The following is a 27,061-nucleotide window of genomic DNA, read 5'->3' on the forward strand; positions in this document are numbered from 1 at the left end:
TCTTTTTTTTTTTTTTAATGTTAATGCAAGATTGCACATCTGTGTCCAAGTCTCACCTCGCTCCTATTCAGATCTCAGCAGTTCTTCATGGTTTGGACTACAGCAGTATCAGTATGATGATAAAGGGAAAAACTAGAAGGTTTAAGAGTACCCAGAGACATTTTGAGAGATGAGGAAGTAGGAATTGTATAACAAAAAGATTCTTTTCTAGAACAGTTATTTTGTTTTTTTAATATAATCATCACCCATGTCTCAAATGTGGTCCCAGCATGGTGAACATCAGTCCTCTCTTCTTCCGTAATCTATTGGTAACTGGGACTATCTGAGTAAAGTCAAATTAAGAGGTGAGGATAAATACGGCACATTTTCACCTAAGACTATGAAATGTTATATTTCTAATTAGAACCAACAGCATCTGAACAAGAACAATTCTGCGTGTGTCCTCCTATGGACTTAAAATAGAGACTGTAATTATTACTTAAGACAGACATGAGTGGTTATCTTACGTACTTCTGTCAATCAAAAATATCTAAATGCCTAATTACAGAATTATTCACCATCATTTGTTAAAAATTCTCACTGAGCAACATTTGATTAAATTTACCTATCTGTATTCCAGTTTCAGTCAGGTCCTCTGTCTGCCTCAATATCCTTTACAAGAAACAGGAAACAAATTCTAGACATTACCACCAACAGCCCCACTCTTTAGGGGTCTGGAAGTTCATTTCACACTCTTTGCAGTCAATGACCAAGCTTGCATTCAGCAGCCGATAAACAGACATTTCAGGGAACAAAAACTGAAGATGCTAACTACAAGCCAAATGTGGGGAAAAAAAAATTTGCTGTAAACACTAAATCCTACATTTCTCTTTAAAGATGCTGCTACCATAGAAATGTTTCATAAATAAACAGATCCTCTTAGATTCTGTAATTTGTCCATTCCCTGCATTTAAACAAAGAATCTCTCAAATAATTTACTTCTTTTTTTTCTCCTCCAAAGGTTTCTTAGTCATTCCAGACTTCAAATGCTCTCATATGCTACTCAAAAGATATCACTTATATGAAAATTTTGCCTAGGAAACAGCGTTATTTTTGCTTGGAAAATAGTGTGTTTTTTTGCAGGCTAGCAAAGAATAAATTGGGCATTTCAGAAGCTTTTTGTATGTTTATAAAAATCCTTTTTCTTTCATTAAAAAAAAAAAAAAAAAGAAAAAACCTTCGTGGATCATAACGCCTAATTCTGATCTCTCCTCAACTTATTCAGCACGATTTGAGAAACGTAAACCTTAAAACAATTTTTAGACAATTACAGTAATACAAATGATACCAGATACTAACTGTAAAAGAATTAAAATTGTTTTTCCACATTTCAATCTTGTGTTTGTAAGGAGAAAGAGGAGAAAAAATACCATCACAATGTCATGGACGTTTTCCCAAGCTGATCATTAACTAATCAAATTATTATTTATTTTAGTTTAAACAGGAGTTTGTCTTTCAGCCCTTCCAAAAAACATCACTAACATGTCTTTAATACTACCCATACAATATACAGGCATAAACAATTATCATATACTTTCCAACACAGATTAACATTCACTTGAATTGAAAAAACACATCAGTATTATTGATCTTATTTTTTTTCCATCATTTCTAGGAAACACTACTATAATGAAGATTTGTTTTGAGCCAAGAACATACATTAAATGAGTTAAAGAAAAAAAAAAGCAAGCTGTAATGCCTGAAAGTGACACAACCCCAGCATTACAGCTTTTCTGTATTAACATGGCTCACCATTCTAGTTTTTCAGATGGCATTAGCTGCATGTTAACACTTCTTCCCTCCCCTCCAATCAATGGCCACAGTATTTCTACTACATAAAAATCCACCTTCCCTTCCCCTGCCCCTCAGAAAAGCTTACCTAAGGAATGAGCAGCTGTGGTTTTGGAACTGAAAAATCGTCCAAGTCCAAGGTCTCCAAGCTTTACTACCCCTGTAGCTGTAATGAACACATTAGCTGGCTTTATATCTGAAAATAAACAATAAAATTTAAAAACTCAGTATGAGGTTGCAAGAAGAGCTATTTTAAGTATGGATAATACTAACAAAATTTGACAGTGCCTTTTAGAAAGATAGAATTCGTTATTCAGAATTTTAAATTAACTATTTTAATAGTCCTAGCATCACCCAAACAAAAAAATCTAAGAGCTGCAAAAAATATTTCAAAAAAACAGAAAACTAAATACCACATCATCCACCCCATAATCATAGAAACACATACAGCGAAGCTCATTACTTCTTTATGTAAACTATCTATAAGGACTACCATTAGAACTAGAAAACTTATTATGCTTTAAGTAACAGACCAAAACATGTTTTCATGAACTGTAAATCACATTTTTGATCACTTTTGCTGATCAGATTACCCGCAGAGGCAAGATGTTATTTATTTGAAATAGGTAACTGATTCTGCTTAATAGAAGGCATTAAAACAAAAAAGTTTTACTCAGGAGAATGGTTATTTGAACATGTCAATGGAATTGGGCTAATGAAATAGAAACAAAGAAAAGGAACAATATATACCCCAGACAGTTATTTTTCACAAGTAATATTCAGTTTAAGTTTTAATCCAATCCTTTAGGGACTACAGCAAAGATTTTTATGTTATGATTTTTTAACAAGGTACCTAACTGTTAAGTCTTCTTAGTAAACTGACCTGTTATTTGTTTGGCAAGTGTTCCCAGCTCTTACTGAGCTTAAGAGCCACACACTGGGGCTCAAAACTTAGAGAAAACCCCTTAAGTGTGAAAAGAGAAGAGTTTACCTTAACCGTACCCTTATCTTCTTACAGAATGGTTAATTCAGTGTATAACCATAGATCTTCCAGAAACTCTGAAGGTAGTATTTCAGCCAAAATAAACTGAAATAAACTAATTTCATCACAAAGCATTCCGGTGAGATATCTGTATCTTATAAAAAGAATTTGTAATTTTACATCCCTCTCTTTGTTTAATTTGCACGTGCAGATGTTTGTACAAATCCGTAGAGAAGAAAAGGAGAATCAATAGGGAAAGCCATTTGCAGGGGCTCATCCAAGTTTATCTTGCTAAAGGGTGCAGTATCTCTGGCTGCAAATGACACAGTTCATCAGAGATTGAGAAACTTTGCTTTTAGGCAGCTATTTGCATCCCAGGAGGAGGAAGCTGATAACCTAAGACATCTAATTTCACCAGAACCCAGAGAGACAACCCATATATAGCTTGCATCTCATAGCTAGAGGGATTTCCAAGGCAAAAAAAAAAAAAGTACATCTGAGAAGCAACTATACTACAATCTGTTTCCTTTGACTCAGAGTTATAAGGCAAAATGAAGACAACATACGGAGGAGAAAGCAGCACAGAGGTTTACAATGGGTGGAAGAGATTTAGTACCCGACAGGGATAGCTGTCAGCTACAAGGGCTGTTGGGACACAGTACTTGACACACAGACTAGAAAGAGCAGAGAGGAGCAGAGAAGGGGAGAAAATGCTCACTGCCAGCAGGTAAGGGAGAAGGGCCAATACATCACTGCAAGGATGCACGGCAGGAGGTAAACACTTTTGTAAAAAAAAAAAAAATAGGGAAAAATGGATAAATATAGAAAAACATAACAGAAAATAAGAGCCAGGAAATCAAATTGAGCAAGTGAAGAGAAAGCAGCAGCAGGATTTCCAGTACTTGCATAACTATCCCTTACTTTGAAAACTAAGTATCACAAGTCACTGCTGCAAACAAATGCTTACCACAGCCAAGTAAACACAGAGCACCAACTTCTGCCACACTTTGCTGTTACTAACAAACATTACAGAAACATACATTGTGTCAGCTGTTGAAACTGATTCCATTATGATTATTTGGTGTTTGGTGTAACTTGCATTGAACAAGCTTCATTTTCATACAGTAAATGTTTTTTTACCTCTATGCATAACACGACGAGAATGCATGTGTTCCAATGCACTGCAAAGCTGAACAAAGTACTTCCAAACTGTTCTCTCAGGAATCAATCTCTTCTGTTTCTTAAAATGCTTAAAGAAAAAAAAAAAAAAAGATAGTCAATACATATCACAATTTAAAACTTGCATAAAGTGGCTGAAGAAATAAAAATAGAAAATCGTTTAGTTAAAAATCAAATACATGAGGCTCACAATCTAATTAGAAGGGTTTACTAAAAGCTTCTTGATACAGAAAGCTTTTTCCTTAAGTATTAAAACATATTTCATCAATATACATGCTTAAAATCAGTTAACATACTAGCCACAATTGAGGTTAGTGAAATAAAACTGCTCTTTCCCCAGGGTCTCACACCAGCACCACCACCACCCTCCCCAAAAAAGAAGGATTTACATGGCATGCAACAATTCTCAGGGCAGGATTAACGTGGTCAGAATAGCCTAGCGCAGAGAAAGTGACCACAGAACAAACGACCATCTGATATAAAGGTATGTGTGCAGAACTTCCCGAATGAAACACTTCCTTCCACCAACTTGAATTTCCATGTCCTCCTCTTCCAAATACAGGAAAAATAGCAGTGGCACAAAGTCACCAAGAAAGATCACGTAAGACTAGATCAGATTATGCATGGCTGAAGTTGCTAAGATTGAAGGAGTACTGCCTATTTCTGAAAATTTCACAGTGATCAAACTCTTGTTCAAATATTTCTCATCATGTATAAACAACCATTCCCAATAACCGGTAGCAGTTCTATAGCCTGTTAAAACTTACATAAAACATAATTACGCTCTGCTAAACACATCACCTTCAAATATAATATTCAGGGACTGAAATATAGTCCTCCTAAAATACATACTGAAAACCTGGAATTCAGCCAATGTCAAAACGTGCAAGTTTGATCATTATGAATTTTGCAGCTAAAGGTGAGAAGACTGAAAAACTGTTGCTCGTTTTGTCTCTTTTTAAAGAATCCTTATTTTGACAGATTTAAACTGACGAAGCAAATACATGAACAGCATTAATTAATTCAGATAGAAAGAAAAATACTTAGATGTATTTTAATAGTGTGTGTACACACACATATACACTTCACAATCATACACACCCTAAGTTCATACAACAAACATTTATTACCCGGGAAAAATAAAAATATTTTCATATGCTATGTTCAAATGTGCCACTGAGAAGTTGACAGCTGCATCTACACATTACGGAGACATGCAGGAGTACAAGAAAAATGATTTTAAAATAGCTATTGTAAAATGTATCAGTCATACAAAGGATCATAAAATTTCACCAAAGTGTTTTTACTTATAGGGACTATTTCAAAAATGCATTTTCATTTAAATGAGGCAAAGAATATAAATTACTTGTTTAAATATGATTTTCTCAGTCTTGGACTGAATCCAAACAAGCCCTGTGTATCTGTTCTCCCCATAGCTGGATTTGCATATCAGAGGATTGTTTGATGTCAACAGGAAGATGGAGACCAGGTTTCTTTTCATTTAAAAACAAACACACAATACATGTAAGTTATGTGCACATGAAAGCATAGTTCCTTGATTTAAAATGCATTCTGAAATTATCATAATTATAACTAGGTATTTTATTTAAACATTCTGATTTTATTTATTTATTTTAACTGAAATCTAAGTACAAGCAGTGATGAAACACCATTCACAAAATGTCTGAAATACAAATACCTTCCATTATGGATTTCCATTCCTATGTACTTTAAAAATACACTGATGGCTTTCACTACAAAATCTGCTTCAGTTCTTACAGTGCAAGCATGCAATATAACAACAATTTAAGATGTAGTCTAATTCTACCGAAAGCATTTCAATTTTTCATGATACTAATAACTTCTCTTCCTGAAAACATCAATTATTAGCCCTGTAGATTTTGAATGTTCATCCATCTAGAGAGGATGTCAAAGAGAGCTGTTAAGTTTGCTAGCAATATGTAAACTGAACAAAGACATTGGGTTATTTCTAAATTTATACAAGTGAAAATGCCTATGTGTTTAAGATAAATTCACTGAACATTATTTTGTGTAGTAATTAGTTACACTCTTTTCATCAAAATATATATTCTCAATGGTTTCTTGGGCTACTGTCCGCCAATAAGCAAGACAGTGATGAAAAGACTCCACCACTAGGAAGGACTGATTTTGCAAAACTAGCTGCTGAAACAAATTGTATGTTTCTAGGAAACAGTCCAGTATGCAGTGTTCTTGAAAAAGTCAATGAAGAAATGGAATCCCGTTCTTGTTTGGACCCTTACCTTCTAACAAGAAATATAAGTTGATTGGAAACAGTCAAATTTACACCTATTTTATGCCAAACAGCATAATTAAATCCATATAACGTGTGTTAACTGCACTCAAAGCAGGATGCTTTTCTCTCTCTCCCTTATTTTAAAATAGTCTCCAATGAAAAATGCAGTTCTAATGGTTGCAGGTTTTGCCATTTCCTTTGGAGAAGCCAAAAGGCAAAAGACACAACAGCAAAAGAGTAACATCCTTTATTGTAGCAGAGCACAGAAGCACCACAAGCACTTCAGTGTTAGCTCACTGCCTAGTGCTGTCGTGTCTCAAGCACTCTAAGGTCCATGCAATCAAAAGTTACCCTTCGTAGTACACGTTACCATCACCTGTTCAAATTTAACCTCAAAGGAGTATGCCCTGACATAAAGCTTTCTGAAGTAATCTCATCTTCAGCGTTTTCCTGTTCTCCTGCTTCTTCCGCATATCTGAGGCTCACAGGGCAGTCCTGATGTCCCTCTGATCCTTGACCTTCTAGGGTGTGACATTTAAAAAAAAAACATAAATCCCGTTTGAGGTGAAAGATCAGCCTCAACATTGCTGAAACTGGGCAAAAAATAAATTGCTAGTGTATGTGCATTAAAAACCTGGGCTCTGTTGCAAGCTAGTGTTTTACCAGGTAAATAAAGAACGCCGGGCATGCTCACGCAGCAGACTGTCTCCTAGCAAGAATTAGCAATTTCAAAAGCCATATCCCATGAAACTTCCATCTCCATCGTTGAGAATGGAATCACAAAAAGCTGCTTAGAAGAGTTTTCACAATGTCAGTACAGATAAAACTGCAATTCAGTCATTTAATATAAGTGTGTTTTTTTTTTCTGCATGTAGATTTGCTACTCAAATGCTTTAAAGAGCTTTAAGGTAGGCAAGTTATATCACCAGTTTGTCTTTCTGTCCCTTTTTTACAGTCTTACTGAGCAGTTTCATTATGGGAAAACAGAACTCTCCAGGTTTTCCCTAATGAATTGTTAGAAGAAAAATGAAATATTCTCCAAATGTTTCCATCCTAGTAAAGTTAAATATAGCTGCCTTGCACATAAACAGCGTATGCCATTCAATTTCTTGGAGACAGGAAAAAAAAAAGTGAAAGATAGATGGGGATAAAGTTTGAACTCAATATGAAAGCATGAAATTATACTGAGTTTCTAAATATGATGCTTTAAAGGTCAAATTCCAAAAGCAAAAGTGACAGCAATTAGCAAATGGTCTTATCTAGGCTTAACAAGGGCAGTTGGGAGAATAAATCTAAAGGAAGTATGTAGGACTACTACATCTTGCTCTTGTAAGAAACCTAAGAATTTCCTGCAGATGAACAAAGAACAGAAGATTTCAATAAAATTGCAGATTTCAGGTATGACTGCCTATTCCTCAGTAGCCATGCTTTAAAAAAAAAAAATAGTATTCAGTTCTGATGGTGGCATCTCACAGAATTTTAAGGTATGATTTAGGCTGGTTTGGACCTCAGTAAACATGAAGGGAAAAAATTAAAAAATGTGGGTTTAAGAAGCAAGCTAGACTCTAGAAATGAAGAGGTTTGTGAACATCACTTGCAGAATGATGATAAACTGATTATTTGAACAGGTTTTGCAGAGTAAGCGTAAAAAAAAAAAATCTGCTCCTAAATTAGCGTCAAACTAGCCCACAAGAACATTCACCTGAGTCTTGCTTCTGTGCATGCTCTAGGCTAGAGCTGCCTTCTGAAAGAGAGAATCTAGGGAAAAAGTAAAAAGGGAATGATCATTTCCTTGCTTTAAAGAAATTCCCTTTCCCTTCTTTCACATTTTGATGGCAACTGTGTCTGTTCTCACGACTTCACTGGTGGCTTACAAAATCATGAAGTTATTTTTTGATATTTGATTACCCAGACTTATCAGAAGATTAGAAGATTAGACTTATCAGAACACGGTGAATCAACAACCACATACTTATGGGAAGGTATCTGAACTTCATCAAGAGGAAAAGGATGCAGGAAGGAATCGCCAACTAACACATAATGACATTCTTAGAAACTTTTGTTTGTGTTTCTTTGGGATTCTTTTTAAATGTAGGATCACAGAGAGTCATTCATCTAGGTTGGAAAACCTTCAAGATCACCAAGTCCAACCATCAACCTGACCTATCGAGTCCCATCACTAAACCATGTCCCTTAGCACCACATCTACACATCTCTGAAATACCTCTAGGGATGGGACTCACCACTATCCGTGAAGAAATTCTTCCTAACGTCTGATCTAAACCTCCCTTGTTGCAACTTAAGACTGTTTTCTCACGTCCTGACACTTGTCACCTGAGAAAAGGGACTGACCCCTTCCTCTCTGAAACTTCCTTTCCAGTAGTTACAGAGAGATGAGGTCTCCTGTCAGCCTCCTTTCCTCCAAATTAAGTAGTCCCAGTCCCCACAGCCATTCCTCATGTATCTTGCTTTCCAGTCCCTTTACCTGCTTTGTTGCACTTCACTGCATGTGCTAGAGCACCTCAATACCCTACCTGTACTGAGGGACTCGGAACTCGACGCAGTATTTGAGCTCTCACCAGTGGACAATCACTTCCCTGGTCCTACTGGCCCTGCTATTTGAGATTAAGGCCAGGGTGCTGTTGGCCTTCTTGGCCACCTGAGCACACTGCTGGCTCGGGGAGAACAGAGAGAGGGCAGAGGAGGCTGCGCAGTTGTAGTGGGAAACTACGCAGATTCCCTACTTAGTAGTTTCACTACTAAGTGCAGGCAGGAGTCTCACCTTGTCAATGCGACAGGAACAAACCTGAACTGGCATGGGCTTGCTGGATCAAAAAAGACTGGTAAAGATGGATAGCAACACCTACATGATTCTGAGACTCACATCTAGAAATGGAGTTTCTATACAAATCATTTTCTATTTAAAAGGTTCTATAGTTGTAGCAGAAAAGCAGCGTCCCAGGAGCTTTGTCTGGCTCTGTTCAGCAGAATGCCAGGCTACTAAAATGAAAGTGTACCCAACTCCCACCCCCACCCCCCCAGGAGAAACAAACCAACAACAACAAATAAAAAAAAAAAAAAAAAACAGACAAACTTCTCCTCAAACACATTCTCCTTTCACACATAATCAAAATAAAGACACTACTTAAAAGAAATAGAAATATTGCAAGAAAAATAAGTCATAATTTTCTTATTTCCATTTTTAGTATATATTTTATGCTAATAATCTGTTAATTAGCCTAATAACATCCTTGATTGAACTGTGATCCCTTACAAAGCTCTGACCAAAATCACTTGAATATACAGAGAGATATATGTATCTCCATTCAATTGCTTTTTCAAGGATTCGTTTCATTTTACCTGACCTACAATCACTCTGTTCCCACCTAATGGTTTTGCTCATGAAAAAAAAAAAAAAAAAAGGAACATACAGCATTCAGAGATCAAGATCACCTAACGAAACCAGATCTACTTGCAGAGCCACTAAAATAAAATTTCCAATACTGCATCATTTTCATTGTCCCTGCAGTTACCGCTGAGCAGGGCTTCTTAAAACACACAGCCACATGTTTAAATTCAACAGTATTTGTTTACATGCATCTCTCTCCAATAAATCCCCTTGGGAAAACTGGTACAGCATGAAGATGTGAAATTTGTGTTTGAATCATTAACTCTACCTCCTAATAAAAAGCAATGGCATGACACAGTAAATACAGAGGTTACCATTTTAAGGTTTTTGTTTTTTTTTTTTTTTCATTTTACAAGTAAGGCAGACAAATTTGAAATCTTCTCTCCATTCTCAGAAAGTTACTCACACAGTACAAACACTGACATAGGAAATTTTACAAAAACTGGGTGAAAACCTAAAAATAATCCTCCAGCATTGTTTGCAGGACATCTCAGACAAGAAAGGCACTAAGAACCATTGGTTAAGAACACCTTTCCAATCGCCCTTCTCTCTGAAGAAGAGTCAGGGAGGCAGACAATTCTTGCACCAGTGAACGAAGGCGGAGCTGAAACACCCCAAGCACTTCTGCTCCAGCTAGATCTACCTGAACAGAGCAGTGAAGTTTAACACCAAGTTAACTATACGTAGATGACTGACGCCATTACACTCCTTGAGAGGAACTCCAGCCAGCTTACACAATAGCTTCAGGCACGGTGTCTGTGAGATGGGGACTGTCCATCTGACAAAACAGCGCTGATTTGAGCAGGAAATCTGCCCAGTTATTCTCATTGTTCCAGTGGCAGAGGCAGACATGAGCGTTCCTTCCCCTGGCACACACAGGTACCTTACCTGCACGTGGGAAACTGCTGTCGCTGCTCGCCTGGGAGCTGAGAGCCAAGGCGAGGGGCCAGCACATGTCCGGGGAGCAAGAGCTTACCAGAACCAGCTTCCCTGCCCTGACACAGCTCTGCCTTCTCTTTTTCTTTTGTGACTGTACAACTGTACTCACAGAGTGACTCTGTTTCCACTGGAAACAACAGCCTTGGTTGTTACTTACTACATAACTCGCACAGACAAACCAAGTTGAGTAAGGAGACATTTTTTCAATTCTACAAAAAAAAAAAAAAGTTTAAGAAAAAGCTTTTTAGTAGTTTTAAAAAAGGTTAGTGGCAAAAATTAACCTGACTGGTTCAAAGCCCCAAGTTTAGCATTTAAGAAAAGGCATTAAAAAAATATTAATTTAGTTCTGATCTTTTGATCTGTACGTAACACATACTGTGTTAGAGCATCCCCACTATTATGTGCTTCTTCAAGTGATGCTGTCTTTTAAAAATATTTTCCAAAACGCCTACACAAGAAAAGCAACCTAAGAATAAAGGTGCCACAAAATGAAAGAATATTAAGGAAAAAATGCAAATATTTGAAGCTTTTATTAATGTCATACTTTCACTACGATGGTAAACCACTCTATATTATAAAACATAAGCAAATGCTAAACATAAATGCTACAAGTCAGGAGCCACTTTTTAAAACTTGCATTTGCCAGCCCTAATAAATCATTATCATGAAAAAAAAATGCCCAAAAGACTACTTTTAAAAAATACTTCTTTCAAAATCACGATGTCAAGCATTTGGATGCAAATATGCATATAAAAACCCTCAGAATTCAAGCCACCAGACTTTCTTCCCCCAAGAGTGTGCGAGCAGTTTTCAGTTTTCCTTTTTTTTTTTTTTTTTAATTATTATTTCAAAAGACCCTTTTCTCATTCATTCATGACACTCAGTTAATGAGCAGTTTCAAAATGTCTCAAGGCTTTATTTAGCGTGCACTATTCAAAGCCTATTATTAAATATAAACTGGGGAGGGAAGCTTCCTGATACACACATCCTTGGAACATCAAATTCATAAAATAAACTTTGTGAGGTTTATCTTCACAAATGGCCTTAAAAATGATGAGATAGTAATATCCCTATTTTACAGACTAGAATGGGGAGCAAAGAATTAAGATCAAAAGTGTTAATTACTTTTGGCACCAATCTTAAGCACCTCCTTTTCAACATACTTAGCTTTATGAAACAGTTCATCTTCAAAGCACAGTTTCCGCTCAGATCAGATGAAGCTGTGAACGCTCAGTGCTTCTACAAATCAAACCCCAGTTCTACCTTGATTATCAGAAATACAGAATAAGCAATTACAGTTCCCATCAAAAAAGCAGTTGAAGTGGTTTATACAGTATCCCTTACGACCAGTACCACAGGCAGTAAGAAAGAATAGTCTTCGGAACAGCATTCAACTGTGTTAACCAGGAAACCTTTGTCTTCCTTAAATTCCCTGCCTTGGAAACTACAGCTACAGCAAAGGCAGCAGCACAGCCACAACAAATTACAGCGTGTACTGCACAAGCATAATTCCCACCCAGAGTAGCTGCATCCTTAACACCAAGCAGAACAGTGGTTTGTCGAGGAAGAACTAAACCTGTAATTTGCTGGAGTGTAAGATACTCAGTTGTATAATTCGCTAGGTTTGAATGCCTGCTTTTGCAGATTCAGTGTTGCTTCCTTAGGTTATATGCAATTCCCTCGATTTACAAAAAGCATAAAAATAACAACAGAGATGCAGGCTCTCCATCATATCGCTACATGCAGCTTACCAGAGTTGGCACTTTTACAGCCACAGCTAGTGCTGGAGCTGACCAAGCAACTTGCACAACAGAGCATCATCCTTCAGTAGGTACCAGATGGGTACGCCCGCGGACTTCGTGCATGTTTGCTGACAGCAGCAGAACAGCAGCGCTCCTGAACCATCAGTCCCCTTCCACTCTTAGTGGGGCAGTACCCCCTGCAGGACAGGCTCTTCTTTGTGCTCCCCTTACCTCTGGGGGATCCATAACTCCTGCACAGCCTGCCTCTTCTCTACCCCCGTCCAAGACCTGCCCCCTCCCCATTCCTGTCTCTTCAACCCATTTTCTCTGCTTATGCAATCACTGCCTGTCCCCAGCCTGTCCAAATCACCCCAGCCAGGCTCTCCACCTACTGACAGTCCATTTGTCTGCCCAGGGTCCCCGCACAGCCTGTCCTGCCTTCTGGCAACATAACCGGTCCTTCGCTTGGCTCACTGTGCTCATCTTCAGCACTGGGGCTCCCATTTCTCCCAGTGCATTACTCCGGTTCTCCTTCTCCTATACTCCTCAGCCTCTAACGCCTTGAGTGGTCACTTCCCAGTCCACCTTGTCTCACTAACTGCTCACCAGCTAGTCCCAGTTCACTTGCCTTCCCCCGTCTCAGTCAGATCCTCTCCCTGCTCCAGGAGTGCTTGGCTGCTTGTCCCCATCTACTCTTTCGTCTACGTTCTGCTCAGACTGCTCCCTTCTCTCTGTTGTTAGAAAGAATAAATACCCTTTAAGGGACAGGGAAGTTTAAGATCATCCAAAGCATCTGGAAAAAAGCTGTTTCTAGCAAAACAATTTCATTTCAGTCACCTGTGCTATAGATTGAAGCATTCATAGTCACTCAGGTTGTACACAACGCTGCCAGCACTAGGAGATGCAAGAGGTTCGTGCAGCTCTGCATGTATGGAAATCCACCACTTTGGCTGCTGTGCTCCTGCAATTCTTGTTGGGCAATACGAACTCTTCTCTTCGAAGAATTTCAGTTCTTGTGAGTTTTCATGGCCATCACTCTAAGAGAAATCCACTTTCCAAGTTTTATGTCTGCTTTAATACATAAGGGCTACAGTTTTTCAGAAGAAATGCTTACTAGATTTTAAAACAACCAAATAAATAAAAACCACACCTTGGCAGAATAATGCACTTTTCCTTAGCCTTCTACTAAATCATACATCTTTTGGAAACACACTCTGAAGAGGTCAGCTAGCATAGAACTTTTTTAGTATGAAGTTGTTATATTTTGGCAACCCAAAAACACATTCCCACACAGCTTAATCTTTGGCAGCCCCAACAGTGAGCAGAGCTCCTGTCCTGCTCCAGCTGGGGTGCACGCACAGCAGAACACAGCATCTGCAACACTGCCAGCCAAACTGCATCGGAAACACCACTTCTGTCCCGCCAGCCTGCCAAACACAAAGGCCCAGAATCTCATACAACTGTTAAAACTGTAAATCAGTACCGAGACAGCCGAACAATACAGCCAGTTTTGTCTGAGCCAGCTGAGGGTTTCCATCCCCACGCACTGGGTGATGCCCTGGGAGAGGCAAACACCTGACCTGGTGCATTCTGACACCGCACCTCTCCCCCACACAATGCTGCCCGAACCTCACTCTCCCCCAGATCCTCCCATTACCACGACAAAGAGAAATATCACTCTTCCAATTAAACAAAGTCAACTTAGAGCCAACTTGTGCTCTGAAATGTACCAAAAAGCCTGCGGTACACCTTCAGCACTGCAAATGAGTTCCAAAAAAGCTCATTGCTACTATCTTTTGGCATCCAAAGAGGAGGGAGGGTTTGCATCCCAGGCCACATGGAGAAGAGAGCTGCCTGACGCTATTTCACCCAGGGAAGCCCAAAATATCCATCAGAGATGAAACATCAAAATGATAATCAGTGAGACTTAAAACCCGCCTAAGCAGAGGCCCAGCTACTGCAACGCCACAACTAGCGATCTAGATACGCATCAGTTGACTGCAAGGAAATAACTATCACTGTTTAAATTGTCTGATTAAAATATATAAATATACAAACATCCAAAGATGTAAACTTACCCCACACGCACAACTAGATAGATAGATAGATAGATAAGGACAACGAATACACTGTTCCCAACTACAAAAAAAAAAGAGAAATCAGTATGAAGTTCATACCGTTTACAAATTTTTCATGTTTTAAAATATTTGCCTATTTAACTTAGATAATTGTAGCATTTTATTTTTAAACTTAACCCTGAAAAAATACACATTAAAGCATTCTCTGAATAGTGTGTAGAGTGCCTACGTGACATTTCGTGGAATTCGATTTTTTTTTCCCCATTTCTTAAGAAAGCTTCTAGCTAACCTATTTTCAACTTTTTAGATGAAAGCTTTCAAGCTCACTCCCAAAACATGATTTAGTTCCTTAAGATCTGGATGACTTACTCAGTTTAAAGTTTGAATTTTTTTGGTGTAGTAAGATTATTTGCCAGAAAAACTAAAAATATCTATAAAAAGGAAATAGATCTAGAAGCTTTTTGCTGATCATATCTAAAACAAGCATTGCAGTGTCTTCAAAACATCCCTTCTTACACCTAGTAACTTTAATTTTAAATAAAGCATCCTAATTATTCTGCAAGACTTGAAATTATATTATTTCAGCACCTTTAGCACAAGCTTGCTTTTTTTTTTTTTTCTTACTGAATCATTCTAATGTGTTTTCTTGGCTAATGCAATTAGCAGATTCTTATTTGTTCACGGCATTTTCTTTATCCAATATATATCAATTGTTGCTTAAAAATAAAAAAAAAATCCTGTCCAAGTCAGCAGTTTCGCTCCCACAGAACACTGTTCAACCTGTCCCTGTGGTGGAGGAGAACCGTGATTAGTAGGAAAGGAGATCAAGCCCCAGCCCTGCTTACCAACACATTTCTGCATTGCAAGGAGGTGGTGTGACAAGGTAACCCGAGGGCTCCATCAACTACCTGTAACCTCGGGAGCTGGATTACCCTAAGACCACCACACTCCACAGTGGAGACCACAGACACTGACAACCTTAAGCTACTGGAAACAGGTACAACAGTTATTTATTTGTCATCTTTTCATTGCAATACTATCCAGCAATCTAAGTTACAGATACAGAAAAATTTAGTCTTTTCTTTCCTTCTTTCCCCATCTCTACACAGCGCTTACACAGTACCCAGCTATACGTTTCAGTGCCAAACCAAGTTTATAATCAAATGAGTATCTCCCAGACACTAGTAATTTTCTTCTTCTGTGTTGCTAACGTGACATGCTCAAGAATTTGGCCGTTAAAAACAAAGGCTGTACAGAAACATATTTCTGTGAGAGACGAAACATCCGGGGGGGGGGGGGGGTCAGGGATAAAGTGAGATTCTTATTCAATCACCGGATTAAATTGGGGCAGGGGGGCACAGGGAGAGAAGAGAGAGCACGCATGAGATGCTTCTGATTTCATTATGAGATTCGTAAATGCCAATGCACAACTTTTTTCTTTTTTTTTTTTCCTCCATACAGCAAATTCTATGAATTCTATTAGAATCCATTATTGGTCCTCAGTATGAATACATCAAGTGATTTTCCTCAGTTGTCTACTCAGTGGGGACAAAGAGAGTATTATTCACAGGTAACAAGAGGGACAGTATAAAAGCTGGACAGCGACGATGTGGTTCATTAAGGGAAGAACTAAAGAATTCATTAAGGTGCACTGTGAGGCACAGCAGCTTTGCAAGCATTCTCCGATGTGCCAATAATGTCATAACAAATACCCAAGTAAACCAGTTAAGCAGTTTTCCTTGACATTCACGGTGGTTTCACTGTCATTCAAACTGTGGTCATTTACAATTTCAAAAACATGCTCCAACCTTGTTTCTACAAATCACACAGCAGCCAGATACCCAACCACTCTTCTGGGGGTGCCACTACATCCTCCAACAAACTTAAAGCAGCAGACTAGCAAGAATACTGGAAACCAAAGCCTGGCTTGATTTATTTATTTTTTTTATTATTTTTTTTTTTTACTAACACAACACAGTTACTGACCTTTGTAATGTGACAGGCAGATATTTTGCTAGGAAGTTTCCACCCTGTTACATATTATTTATTTTTCAGGCAATTTTTAAACTATTTTGTTCAAAAGACACTGTAACCGATGCATCCACACTTACGCTGATATCATCCAAATAGTCTACCAAATCATTTCCTCCACAAGCAGCATGAAGACTGAGTGCATTGTGACACCTCATACATATTTAATAATAGCCTGATAGGCTGTCATTAACATCAAACAGCAATCTAAGTTTGCTACATTAAACATGATCCCTGTGTTAAGAGGAGAATCACAAACTGCCTCCAAGATCGAGCCTGAAAGAAATACCCACCGACTTGGACAAGGTGTAATGAGGCCAACTGCACTGAAGGAGCCATTATTCACACATTGGATTTAAAAAAAAAAAAATAGGGGAGGGGGGAGAAGGAGGGCAGAAAAAGCTTCAATGGGTCATAAGACCAGACATGCCATAAGGCAATCTGTCACAGAGTACTCATATTAATAACTGTTGTGTCAAAACTGAACATTCCAAAGAAAAGACAAACCTTCCTTTATGTTTTATGAAATGTAAGCCCACAGAATTAATAATTCATGAGATGAAGAAAAATATCAGATTTTGATATAAATATTAACAGAACCCTGTTACCCAGTTTAGAACCCAATTTTGACTGTCCTACCTTACAATTATCAATCTAGAAGGCAACATTCTCCAAAAAGCTCAAAGGAAAAAAAAAAAAAACACACAAACTATGAAAGTCATTAATGAAGAAATTAACATTCTCTGTTCATGTTGGTCCTAAACAAAACAGCACAACTCTGTTCTGTGCCTGGCAGTTGCTGAGAGAATGCTAACCGACTGGCGGTATTTGTTCCCTGAGTTACACTATGTTGACAACAATAAAGTTGGTGCACACACAAGAAAGTACACCAAAGGGAAATAATAAAACCAAGACCCAGGGGAAAAAGGGTAGGGAAACAGGGGAGGTGGTTGTCAGATGACAAACAAAGATTAAAAAAAAGCTGGTTAAAAGTTAATGCAAGTTTCAGCATATGAAGTTCATACAACAGCTCCTAGATCATTTTTTTCTGATGAGCTAAAGAACTGGCATTTATGAACTACAAAAAAATCACTTAACCTATAGCACACAATCACTTATCAACAAGTTCACCGTACATGATTTCAACCAAATTCCAAAATGCATTTTCAAAATATGTTAGTCTCAAGACAACATATTTAACTAGGCCTACAAAACCATGCAGTTGTTTCCATTTCAATCATTATTTTGTTTGCTAAAGTGAATAGCAGTTAGAGCTCAAGATACAGAGAAAATCACTTCTGCCTTGTGACACCAGTCCCCTCTGCTTTCAAGACTATCATAAAGTATAGAATGTTCTAACACAAAACACAGTTGTGCCAAAATCAGGAAAGCCATCAAAAAGCACTGTTCTAAATGGTGATGACAGTGCTTTTCATTAGCTTTTTTTTCCTCCCCACAGAAAATAATATAATTAAGTCTAGTTATGTCCTCACCTGCACTTACATTGTAGATAACAGTGTAAAAAATACTTCTGTTAAGCATCAACACTGGGCATACATAAAAAAGTCAGTACAAATACTCAATTTTTCGCCACAGTTTTTGCCATTTTAACTGCATTCAACTCAGTGGTGAGCAAGCAGAATGAAAAGTCAAAGAAGTTTAATACTGAAACCTTTTAGCAATAATAATTTTTAAAAGTTAATTCCTACCTTTATCATTCTAGAAAGATCTCCAGCATCAGCTAATTCCAAGACTATGTTCAGTTCATTGTCCTCAATGAATGACGCATAGTATTTAATTACATTTGGATGATTCAGTTGCTAAGAAAAGATTTACAACGCATGTTTTAGTGTAGTGTCTCATATTTTATGAATGAAACATTTTTATTCAGGCAAATAACGCACCTAAAATATATTATAGTATGATATAAACAGTACATGCTTTTAAGAAAAGCATTTACAGAGGAACATTTTGCAATAACATGCAAGCCTGCAAGAACATGGTGGAGTTTTAGGATCAAGACGATAATTCACATTAGTACTTTAAAGGATCTTTTCTTTCAGTGCATCTGTGCAATAGTATGATAAAACTTGATGAAACAGCTGGACCAATTTTTAAAATGAGTATTTTATTGCACACAAGACACTTAACTACAACATCATATTTTTAGTAGAAACTTCTACTTGAAAAGTTACACATTTTTCGATAGGATTTAATTCTCTATTTTAACTTTAAAGTGATTATAGATTATAGATTCCTTAAGTGAGGCTTATAAAAGCTCTACACAGCTACTGGTGGACACTTCAGGTATATCTATGCAAAAAATAACGTACTTTGATAATGGCTGCATTTTTATTCTTCAAGATAAATATTTTTACCTTTAGAAGATCTATTTCTTTTATGCAGTCAGCACGGGCTTTGGCATCCATTAAATCAAATATCTACACACAAGAGATAAGACAATTAAGTGATTAAAAAAAGCAAATTGAGTCATCGTTATTATCACATAACATCTATAGAGCAGTTCAAGTTTCACACAAGCAAAATATAATACAGTAATAAGAAATACTCCTAATATCTTAGTGCCATTGTAAACATTGCAACCCCCACATACTGATTTTGGTGCTATATCAGTACTTTTAGCCCTTTCATAGGAAACAACTACATTGGAAGTACAGGTTCTCCACGAACTCAGCCGCCACTTCTGCATATCTATTCAAATACATGGCAATAATTCAGTGCTTCTCCTTCAAGATGGTTCTAGTCCAAGTGTCAGCTATTTCTCCCACACCTACCACACCATTATCAGAGACGGATTCTTTCTAGGACTGAGCATGCCTGCCTTTCTTAATCTCTTGTTACAGTCCTCCTTTTGTTTTAAATAACGCATGCACTTTTACTCCCCCAGGATCAAAACTTCACTGTCACCTCTGATTCTTTCTCTCCCATTTCCTTCCCTTCAGCAAGGGAAGAAGCGATTTGGGTTCTGTAATTTGTTTACTAGAGCATTTTTTTCATCTGTCACCTTGACTTTTATAGCTTTTTACAGTTAGGCACCTTTGCTCGTCATTTTTTTCCACCTCCCATCTGCTCCAAATTATTCTGCAATGTATCTCATCTTTGCCTCTTCCATGGTTAACCACGTTACCCTCCACTAATTTCTGTTTGCAGCAATTTTCTCCTGTCATTACGAGTCCTTACCTCATTCTACCCACATTTATATTTGACCTAAATTCTTTCAATTTTCACTGTTTTTACCACCTTGGATTCCCTTTGCACTTCACTTTCTCAGATTTGCATCTCTCCATATACCGCCACCAAGTGATAAACCCCCCTTAGAAGTGACCAAATTGTTGCTTTTCCAGTGAATCCTTCCTCTCTCATTCCACATTACTTTCTGAATCCAAGGAAGTGGATTCGGAGAGGCCTGCCTACCAGATGTGGAGCTACACAGAAGAATAACAGAGATGCACCACGAGTTTCTGTAATGTTATGAGATAACTTTCTCCAGTTACATCTTTTCAATGCACACCTTTTCTTTCTAGGTAGTCTCCAGGAAGAGATGTCACATGCTGTGAAGATCACTGTTACCTGGTTGCAACAGCTAAACAAAAACCTCAAACATCTGAAAACTTACATATCCTATCATGCCACCAACCCCAGACACAAAAAAAAGCAGCTCCAGACCTCTGTGCAGGCCTTTGGTACTCAGAGGAGACCTCTTAAAACCGGCTCCATAACCACCCACCTGAATCACACCTACTTGCACTCTCCCCAAAACAGTTCAAACCAAGTCCACCCAGACAGGATCTGCCACACCTCGCCTCCACGTGCTGCAGCACTATCCACACAGGCTGTGGTGGCTCCACGCCGACGGGCGGCTAAACCCCACCACAACGCTCTCGGCTAACAAGAGGCAGCTTCTGGAGTCTTCTCACAGAGGCCTGGGGCTTCCCTGTTACCGAAACCTTGCCACACAAACCCAATACCCAAGTACATCATTCCTTTAATCAACTGAAAGACCAAGTCTAGGGATTTCAGTAGCAGATCGCAGCCCTCTGAGAGCACATATGCTCTTGTCTAGCCGCTGCTCCCCCTCAGAAAGCCCATCTCCCACCTGCAGATCTGACAGAAAAAGCAGACCGCAGCGGATGCAAGATTCACTTTCTCAAAAAGACAGCTAAGTCAAGAACTGAAATGCCAAGCCTGGAGACGGGGAAAAAGAAGAAACAGGAGAGAAGGAATGAAAGAAGAAAACAAAACTACTCTACCAAGAAAGGGAATAAAACATCTCACAACTACTTGTATATTAATGCCAGGATGATGGGAAATAAACAGACTGAGCTACAAGTAATTATTCAAGGAGGAGACTGAGGGGGATATAACTGAAACACAGCAGGGTAAGTAACAAGAAAGGAATGCTAACACTAAGAAATAAAGCAATTTCAGATGTAAGAGAAGAAAAGCGTTAGTACTATATATGAAATTATAGGTACAAGTATTAAACAGCAAATAGCATTGATGGAAAAGACAAGAGTTTATTTATTAAGGTTGGGAAAACACGTTTAGTGAAGGAGATGAAACAGCCTGCATCTGCTATAGATCCCAAATCTGAATGAAAAAGCATTGCTCTTTAATCGTCTTGACAATAGACTAAAAGTCCTACCACCTGCTACTGTCATGAAGGACTGAAATATTTTTTTCTAGGAAATACTTAGGAAACTTCAAAATATTAGAGGTAGCACATTAACAGTGAAAGTACTTGGAAGGCATGAGATCATAAATGTCTTTGCCAGTAAACTACGAGACCAGCAAAAGGAAAACTTTACACCCCCCTCTCCCAAAAACAATCAATGAAAGTGTGCACTGAGTAGCAGGGGGATAAAGTACGGGGCCATGGCAAAGTTGTGCATGTCTGCTAAGCCCTAGATAATGAGTTAAGAACATTTCTTATACATGATACTGAGATCCAGGTGCAGATATGGAGAACTCCCAACATACTGGGGAGCCTAATCGAAGCTGCAAACAGATTTTTAAACTGAAAATCGTACACAAATTACCTGGTCATGCAGTGTAGAGAAATTATTCAAAACACAGTTTCAAGATTTAAAAACAAAAGACCTGCAATGTGGCAGGGGAAAAGAGAGAGCAGTTTGGACCTGCTAAAGACTGTTTCAGTTTCAATTCCTCACTCAATCCCTTACCTGATATTTCTGCTAGCTTTACCATGGGCAAGTTCCATAAACACTTCCCAGGTTGTTGTAGATTACCTCTAAGGGACCAAGCACTTTAATTCTCTACTGAGTTTACACTGGAAACGCACATTTTGATTCTTTGTTCTTGAGCACAGAATACTTTGACCTAAGCCAAACCCTTGCAGGCGGTTAATCGACATTACATATATAACAACTTCAGCAGAGGCTGCCACAGCATGTGGCAGATGAGGACTGCTTCCAAGTTCTGGACCTTCCTCAAATGTGAAGAGGTAGAAATTAAATGCTATTATCCTGCATTCAGAATAATTCTCACTTCTCTGTCATAAGCGATGGGTATTTGTAAAGGAATAGAACAACACAGGCAGACAACAGACTGCCCATGTAACCTATCAATCACCACCTATACAAAAATGCAAGACACCTGCTTACTAACAGACTTATTAACTTACCTATACGAGCAGTGTTTCCCAGCACACCTAAACAAGCAAACATTCTGAGCATTTTTTTTTTTAAATAAGCTACCCCTTGAGTAAGGATGTAAATCATTACCCCTCACAGAGGTGTAACAGAACAAAGAAAAGCCCTATGCACGGGACTGGGAAAGATCTGGGATCAAGGGATAGGGAAGAAAAAGACAAAATTTTGTCCAGGTATTCTGGCTGGCATTCCCAGTATTTCTAATTTGTTATTAAGCCATCACAGAGCATAGACTAGGCCAAGCAGCTGATCTCAGGAAAGGTCAGACTTAAGTTTTATTAACATGACTCCCCTACAGTTTTGCTACACTTCATACAGCTGAGTGGCAAATTTGTCTCAGCTTCATCTAAACTTAGTATTTCAAACACGAATAAAATAACACAGTTCAAGAAAAACTGAGTCTTATGAGTTCCTTACAAACACAGACAATCTGAACATTTACAAATCTGGCCCAGATCTAACCTCAACAGACTGTAAAGGCCTCTTCCTAAAAATCCAGAATTCCAGTTTCTCAGACATTAACCTCCTCAACGAAATTATAAAAACACATCATCCAGTCCATGGCATCTGAGGAATCTCTGCCCTGTCATATCAAACAGCTGGCAGCGACTCTCCTTCCGATCGGATTATCCTTCCAGTCTGCCAAGCTGCTCCACTTGGATCCCAGGCACAAACCTATGTCAGCCCCCGGGGAGACTAGTGTGAACAGAACCCAAACCCTCTGCACTTCACCGCCACAAGATGACTCAGCACTGAAGAACAACACACACCAAAAAACGGAAGCCACAGTGAAAGAGTTTAAAAGCTTAACAACATCCTTTCAAGTGCATGTCAAAATGAACACACGGCAGCTGGTAGCGGAGGAGGAAGGAGCTGCCACCCCCAGCATCCTCCTCCCAGCAAGGAGCTCGGGGCGCTGGGGACACCTCGGACCAGCCAGGAGGGTGAGCCTGAATGGGGCCATGGGGAGGGAGAGGTTTGTGCACATCAACTGCTGGGAACTAGCAGCAATTAGACTACAAGTATTAGCATCACTGTAACTGGCTAATAATGGAAAGCACTGCGTTTTGATTAGCCTGTTTGGACATCAGTTGTACTAACAATAAATTCTAACTCTTGACTCCACTTACAAGGTCAGGGTCACGGGGTAATTCAGGTTGTAGCTGTGTTTTTCTAGTCCATACAAATTGCATGGAGTATAATGCAATCTTATTTAAAATTTAAATTGTTCTTCCCTAGTTTCTGTTTTCAAGGACTATGGTGAGATTAACATTTCTACAAAGTAATTATGTTTGCTGTGAAAAACCTATTAATATGCAAAAAATATATTTAATATTTTTATGATGCATCCGTTTTCACAAAGTGTAATCAAAAGCTTCATTTTGAGAAGTGCCATGCCCTACTTAGCAATTAATTCCTGAAAACAATTAGGCAGAAACAGCTCAAGAGATGTAAGAGGACCTTTTAAAGCTCTTACTGAAACTGTATTCTTTTGGCATTCTAGAAATATCAGTTTTAAGTACTGTCAGGAGATAGCAGTACTTTTAGAACTATTTCTAAGCTATTTTAAGATACAGAACACAAACTGTTCCCTCCACAGATGTGTAAACTAAACAAAAAGGTTGCAACACATGAAATCAAATTCCTGAGAAAACTTCTTACATAGATGCTCACACACTACTCCTGCTCCTTGAAAGCTCTGCGCAGAGCAAGAAGGTTGAAAAACATTTAACCACCAGATGGAAAACATCAAGCCTTAGCTCCTAAGTGCAGACGGTATTTGCGCAATTACCAGCGACTGATTTAACTTAGCTTCTGAAGTAAAATGAATGTGTCAGTGTTCCCTCACATGGTACCGCTTTCAAAACATGCCAAGGTGGGAGCCTACTTCATTCCTCTCGCTCTAAAGAGGAACGCTTACTCCTCCAGCACTTTTCCAAGACTTCCTCTTCAGTAGTAAGAATAGAAGTCTTTTAACCTTACCATTTAAATGTCAATTTAATCTAGTTCTGCTTAAAAAATCTGTGTAAAAGAAAGATGCCTTAACAAAAGTTCTAAAGCAAAACATAAACATGCCTACCGCAACATAAATCTACAGAGAAATAAGCAAAATAAAGACTTGAATGCACACAAATATTGAGATACTGAACAGCAACAATGAGCATTAGAGCATTTTGCCACCATTGCACTGCTGTGCTAAGACAATAGTGCTTCATAAAGTGTAAAATTACAAGTGCTTCCCTAAGATTAATTATCTCTAATTCAAAGCTGAAGTAGCAATCCACTGACAATGCACAATGAATAATGAATGTAAGTGCAAGATAAAAGGATTCATTTTTTGAATTGCAAACATAGGGTCTCCGATACTGGAGTGAAAGGGAAGGAAAGGTGGAACAATGTGAAGCAGAAATGTTCAACACAATCTGCAGTTGTATTGAAATGTGCAGCTTCACATAATAGTTTGAGTAGCCAAGGTTTATTTTAAAAATACCATATCAAACAAACAATATCCAGTCAGTGACAGTAAGACTATATTTACAAGTCTTGTGTTATATTCTTAAAATACACCATTTTAAGCTACTCATATCTAAGTTCATACCAGTTCCACAGTTCACATCTCCACCTAACACAAAACCAACAGTCAGTTCACAGACTTTCCTGCATTGTAATGTGTTGACTGATTATCAAATGAAGGGCAGAGACTTGGTGCAACAGGGGGGACTCACAAAGCTTTTCAGTCTTTCCTTTAGGTCTGAAATAGAGGGAGCATCTTGCCAAGCCTAATATCATTGAAGAACTGTTGTTCAAGAAGTTGGTCCAATCTAAGAACTTTGAAAAAAAGGTGATCTGTACCTGTGGATGTTAAACACAGTCAAACAGTGGGGAGAATGATAGTAGAAGTGGTAATTGTTTTATAAATATAACCGACCAAGAAAGACAAGTAGGTTGCACTTCCATGGAACAAAGACTGGTCAAAGAGGTAGGAGTTTATTATGTGCCATAAAATGCATCTCCTCTCTGATGCCCCTGTTTTTGCTATCCTGTAGCATTTTGAAATTTAATTACCGGTCTTGGTTCTGGAAGTATCTTGTAGGCTTCTGGAAAGAATAAGGACCAAGAGATCAGAGATAAAGCAATTGTAACCATTTACAAAAGATGTTCGGTGGTTTTGTCCTTTACGAACAGTTTGTGAGGATTTCTTCCCCTTTCCAAGCAACCACTAGAGTGCTTATTGCCCAGAATGGCATGTAGTAGTACCTAAGGGTATTGATGGTTCTCTTGCAAGGATTATTTACAGTGGTAGTGGTAGAAATGCACTGCTTCTTCCTCAGGCTATTCCATGTATTTTGGACTTCACACTTGTTAAGAAACTTATCTAGAAGCTCTTCAAATTTAGACCGCTACATTAGTAGCTTATCTGCAGTTGATCTTTCCTGATGTTTCTTTGACTCAAAGTGTCACTCAGACGTTAGTGAAAGTGAAGAATAAAGATTTGTTTTATAATTCTGGTTTTATTTAGGTAGTATTACAACAGCATCTCAAAAACATGGTTCCATGAAAAAAGAGAGAACCTAATTATTATAAATACCACTTCCCTAACTCCAAGAAGGCTAACCATACGCAGGAAGATGAAACGTGAAGGGTAGAACTAGAAGAAATCACCCAACAATTAATCTTATGTATTCTGGTTAAATTGCGAGAAAGAAGTTGCAAATTAAGTAGTTTCACCCTGCTACATATCTGACTGTAAACCAAATCAAGAATTCTACTTCTTCCCCCACGGACGTAGTCACTGCACCAAGCCTGTCTGAATTTAAAAAGCAATTGGACTGTGCACTTAGTCACATGGTCTAAACTTTGGGCAGACCTGTGTGGTGCCAAGAGTTGGACTAGATGATCCTTATGGGTCCCTTCCAACTCGGGATATTCTATGATTCATGTCATCTGGACTCAGCAACAACTACAGATTCAGAAAGAGCGGTTTCTGTCACCATCTGCTTGTCCTTCCTCCCACAGCATCTTACTGCCACTTGCTTCTGCTCACGTTGAGTTCCACAAACATACATTTTGTACACATTAATATAACATTTATCAATATTGCACATATTTCAGCCAAGTAAAATTTTAATAGCAGAAAATAAACATTCTTGTCAGAAAGCTTCACTAAAAATAAAAAAAATAAAAATCAAAGCTGGCAATCCTTTTGGAACAAATGAAGGCCTGAGATCCAGTAACACTAAGAGAGGATAACTGAAGAATAATAGTCACATCAGACCTTGAAGGCAAAGACAAGCAGAGGGTACCACTGGTCAAATAGACAGGAAGGGATTAGCTACAGACTCAACCCAGCCAGGAAAATGAAGCTTTTTGAGGGTGGGGAAGGAAGAGGGAGATAAGACTTGCAAAATCAGAAAGGAAGACATGGAGTTGTTAAGATGTGAGATGAAAAAGGGAAGATAATGGGAAAATAGAAATAAGTCCAGATCTCAGTGTGTTGGTTTTCTTCTTTTTTTGTTGTTTTGTTTTGTTTTTCTCCCGCTTTTTGTTGATGGTGTTTGTTTTTTGTTTTTGTTTTTTAAAACATGAGGTACAGGATTTGGAGACACTATCTCAGTTGAGAAACATGGAAAGTAAGCAAATCCAGGTAGTATTTCATGATACAGTTAGGAAGTATCTTTTTTTTTTTTTCCCCCGATAGGTTACCCAAGTCTTACTTTCTGTTCAAATAGTATTCTACATAGACCCAGCCTTCACATGGAAAGCTATTTTACAGATCACAGAACACCGTCCCTCCTGATGTGCACTAGTCAGTAACATTCACAGGGAAAAACAGCAGCATAAGTTGGCTACTTTAAGGCAATCAGAACACTACCAGGATAAAGCCATTTGGAAGAGACACAAA

The 27,061-nt window shown here is 38.3% G+C and overlaps 1 protein-coding gene across 1 annotated transcript in view; it reads right to left on the reverse strand.

Annotated features, from left to right (window-relative positions):
• NEK7 (NIMA related kinase 7) overlaps nucleotides 1-27,061 on the reverse strand; it is a 69,323-nt gene that overhangs the window by 23,620 nt on the left and 18,642 nt on the right. Inside the window, exons 4-7 of the mRNA XM_040565200.1 lie at nucleotides 18,844-18,906; nucleotides 18,175-18,285; nucleotides 3,953-4,061; nucleotides 1,919-2,026 (exon numbers count right to left, since the gene is read on the reverse strand). Coding sequence (XP_040421134.1) covers nucleotides 1,919-2,026; nucleotides 3,953-4,061; nucleotides 18,175-18,285; nucleotides 18,844-18,906 — 391 coding nt within the window. The remainder of the gene's footprint in view (nucleotides 1-1,918; nucleotides 2,027-3,952; nucleotides 4,062-18,174; nucleotides 18,286-18,843; nucleotides 18,907-27,061) is intronic.

Source organism: Cygnus olor, chromosome 8 (genome assembly GCF_009769625.2).
Source record: "Cygnus olor isolate bCygOlo1 chromosome 8, bCygOlo1.pri.v2, whole genome shotgun sequence".
In the NCBI taxonomy this organism is placed as follows: Eukaryota; Metazoa; Chordata; class Aves; order Anseriformes; family Anatidae; genus Cygnus; species Cygnus olor.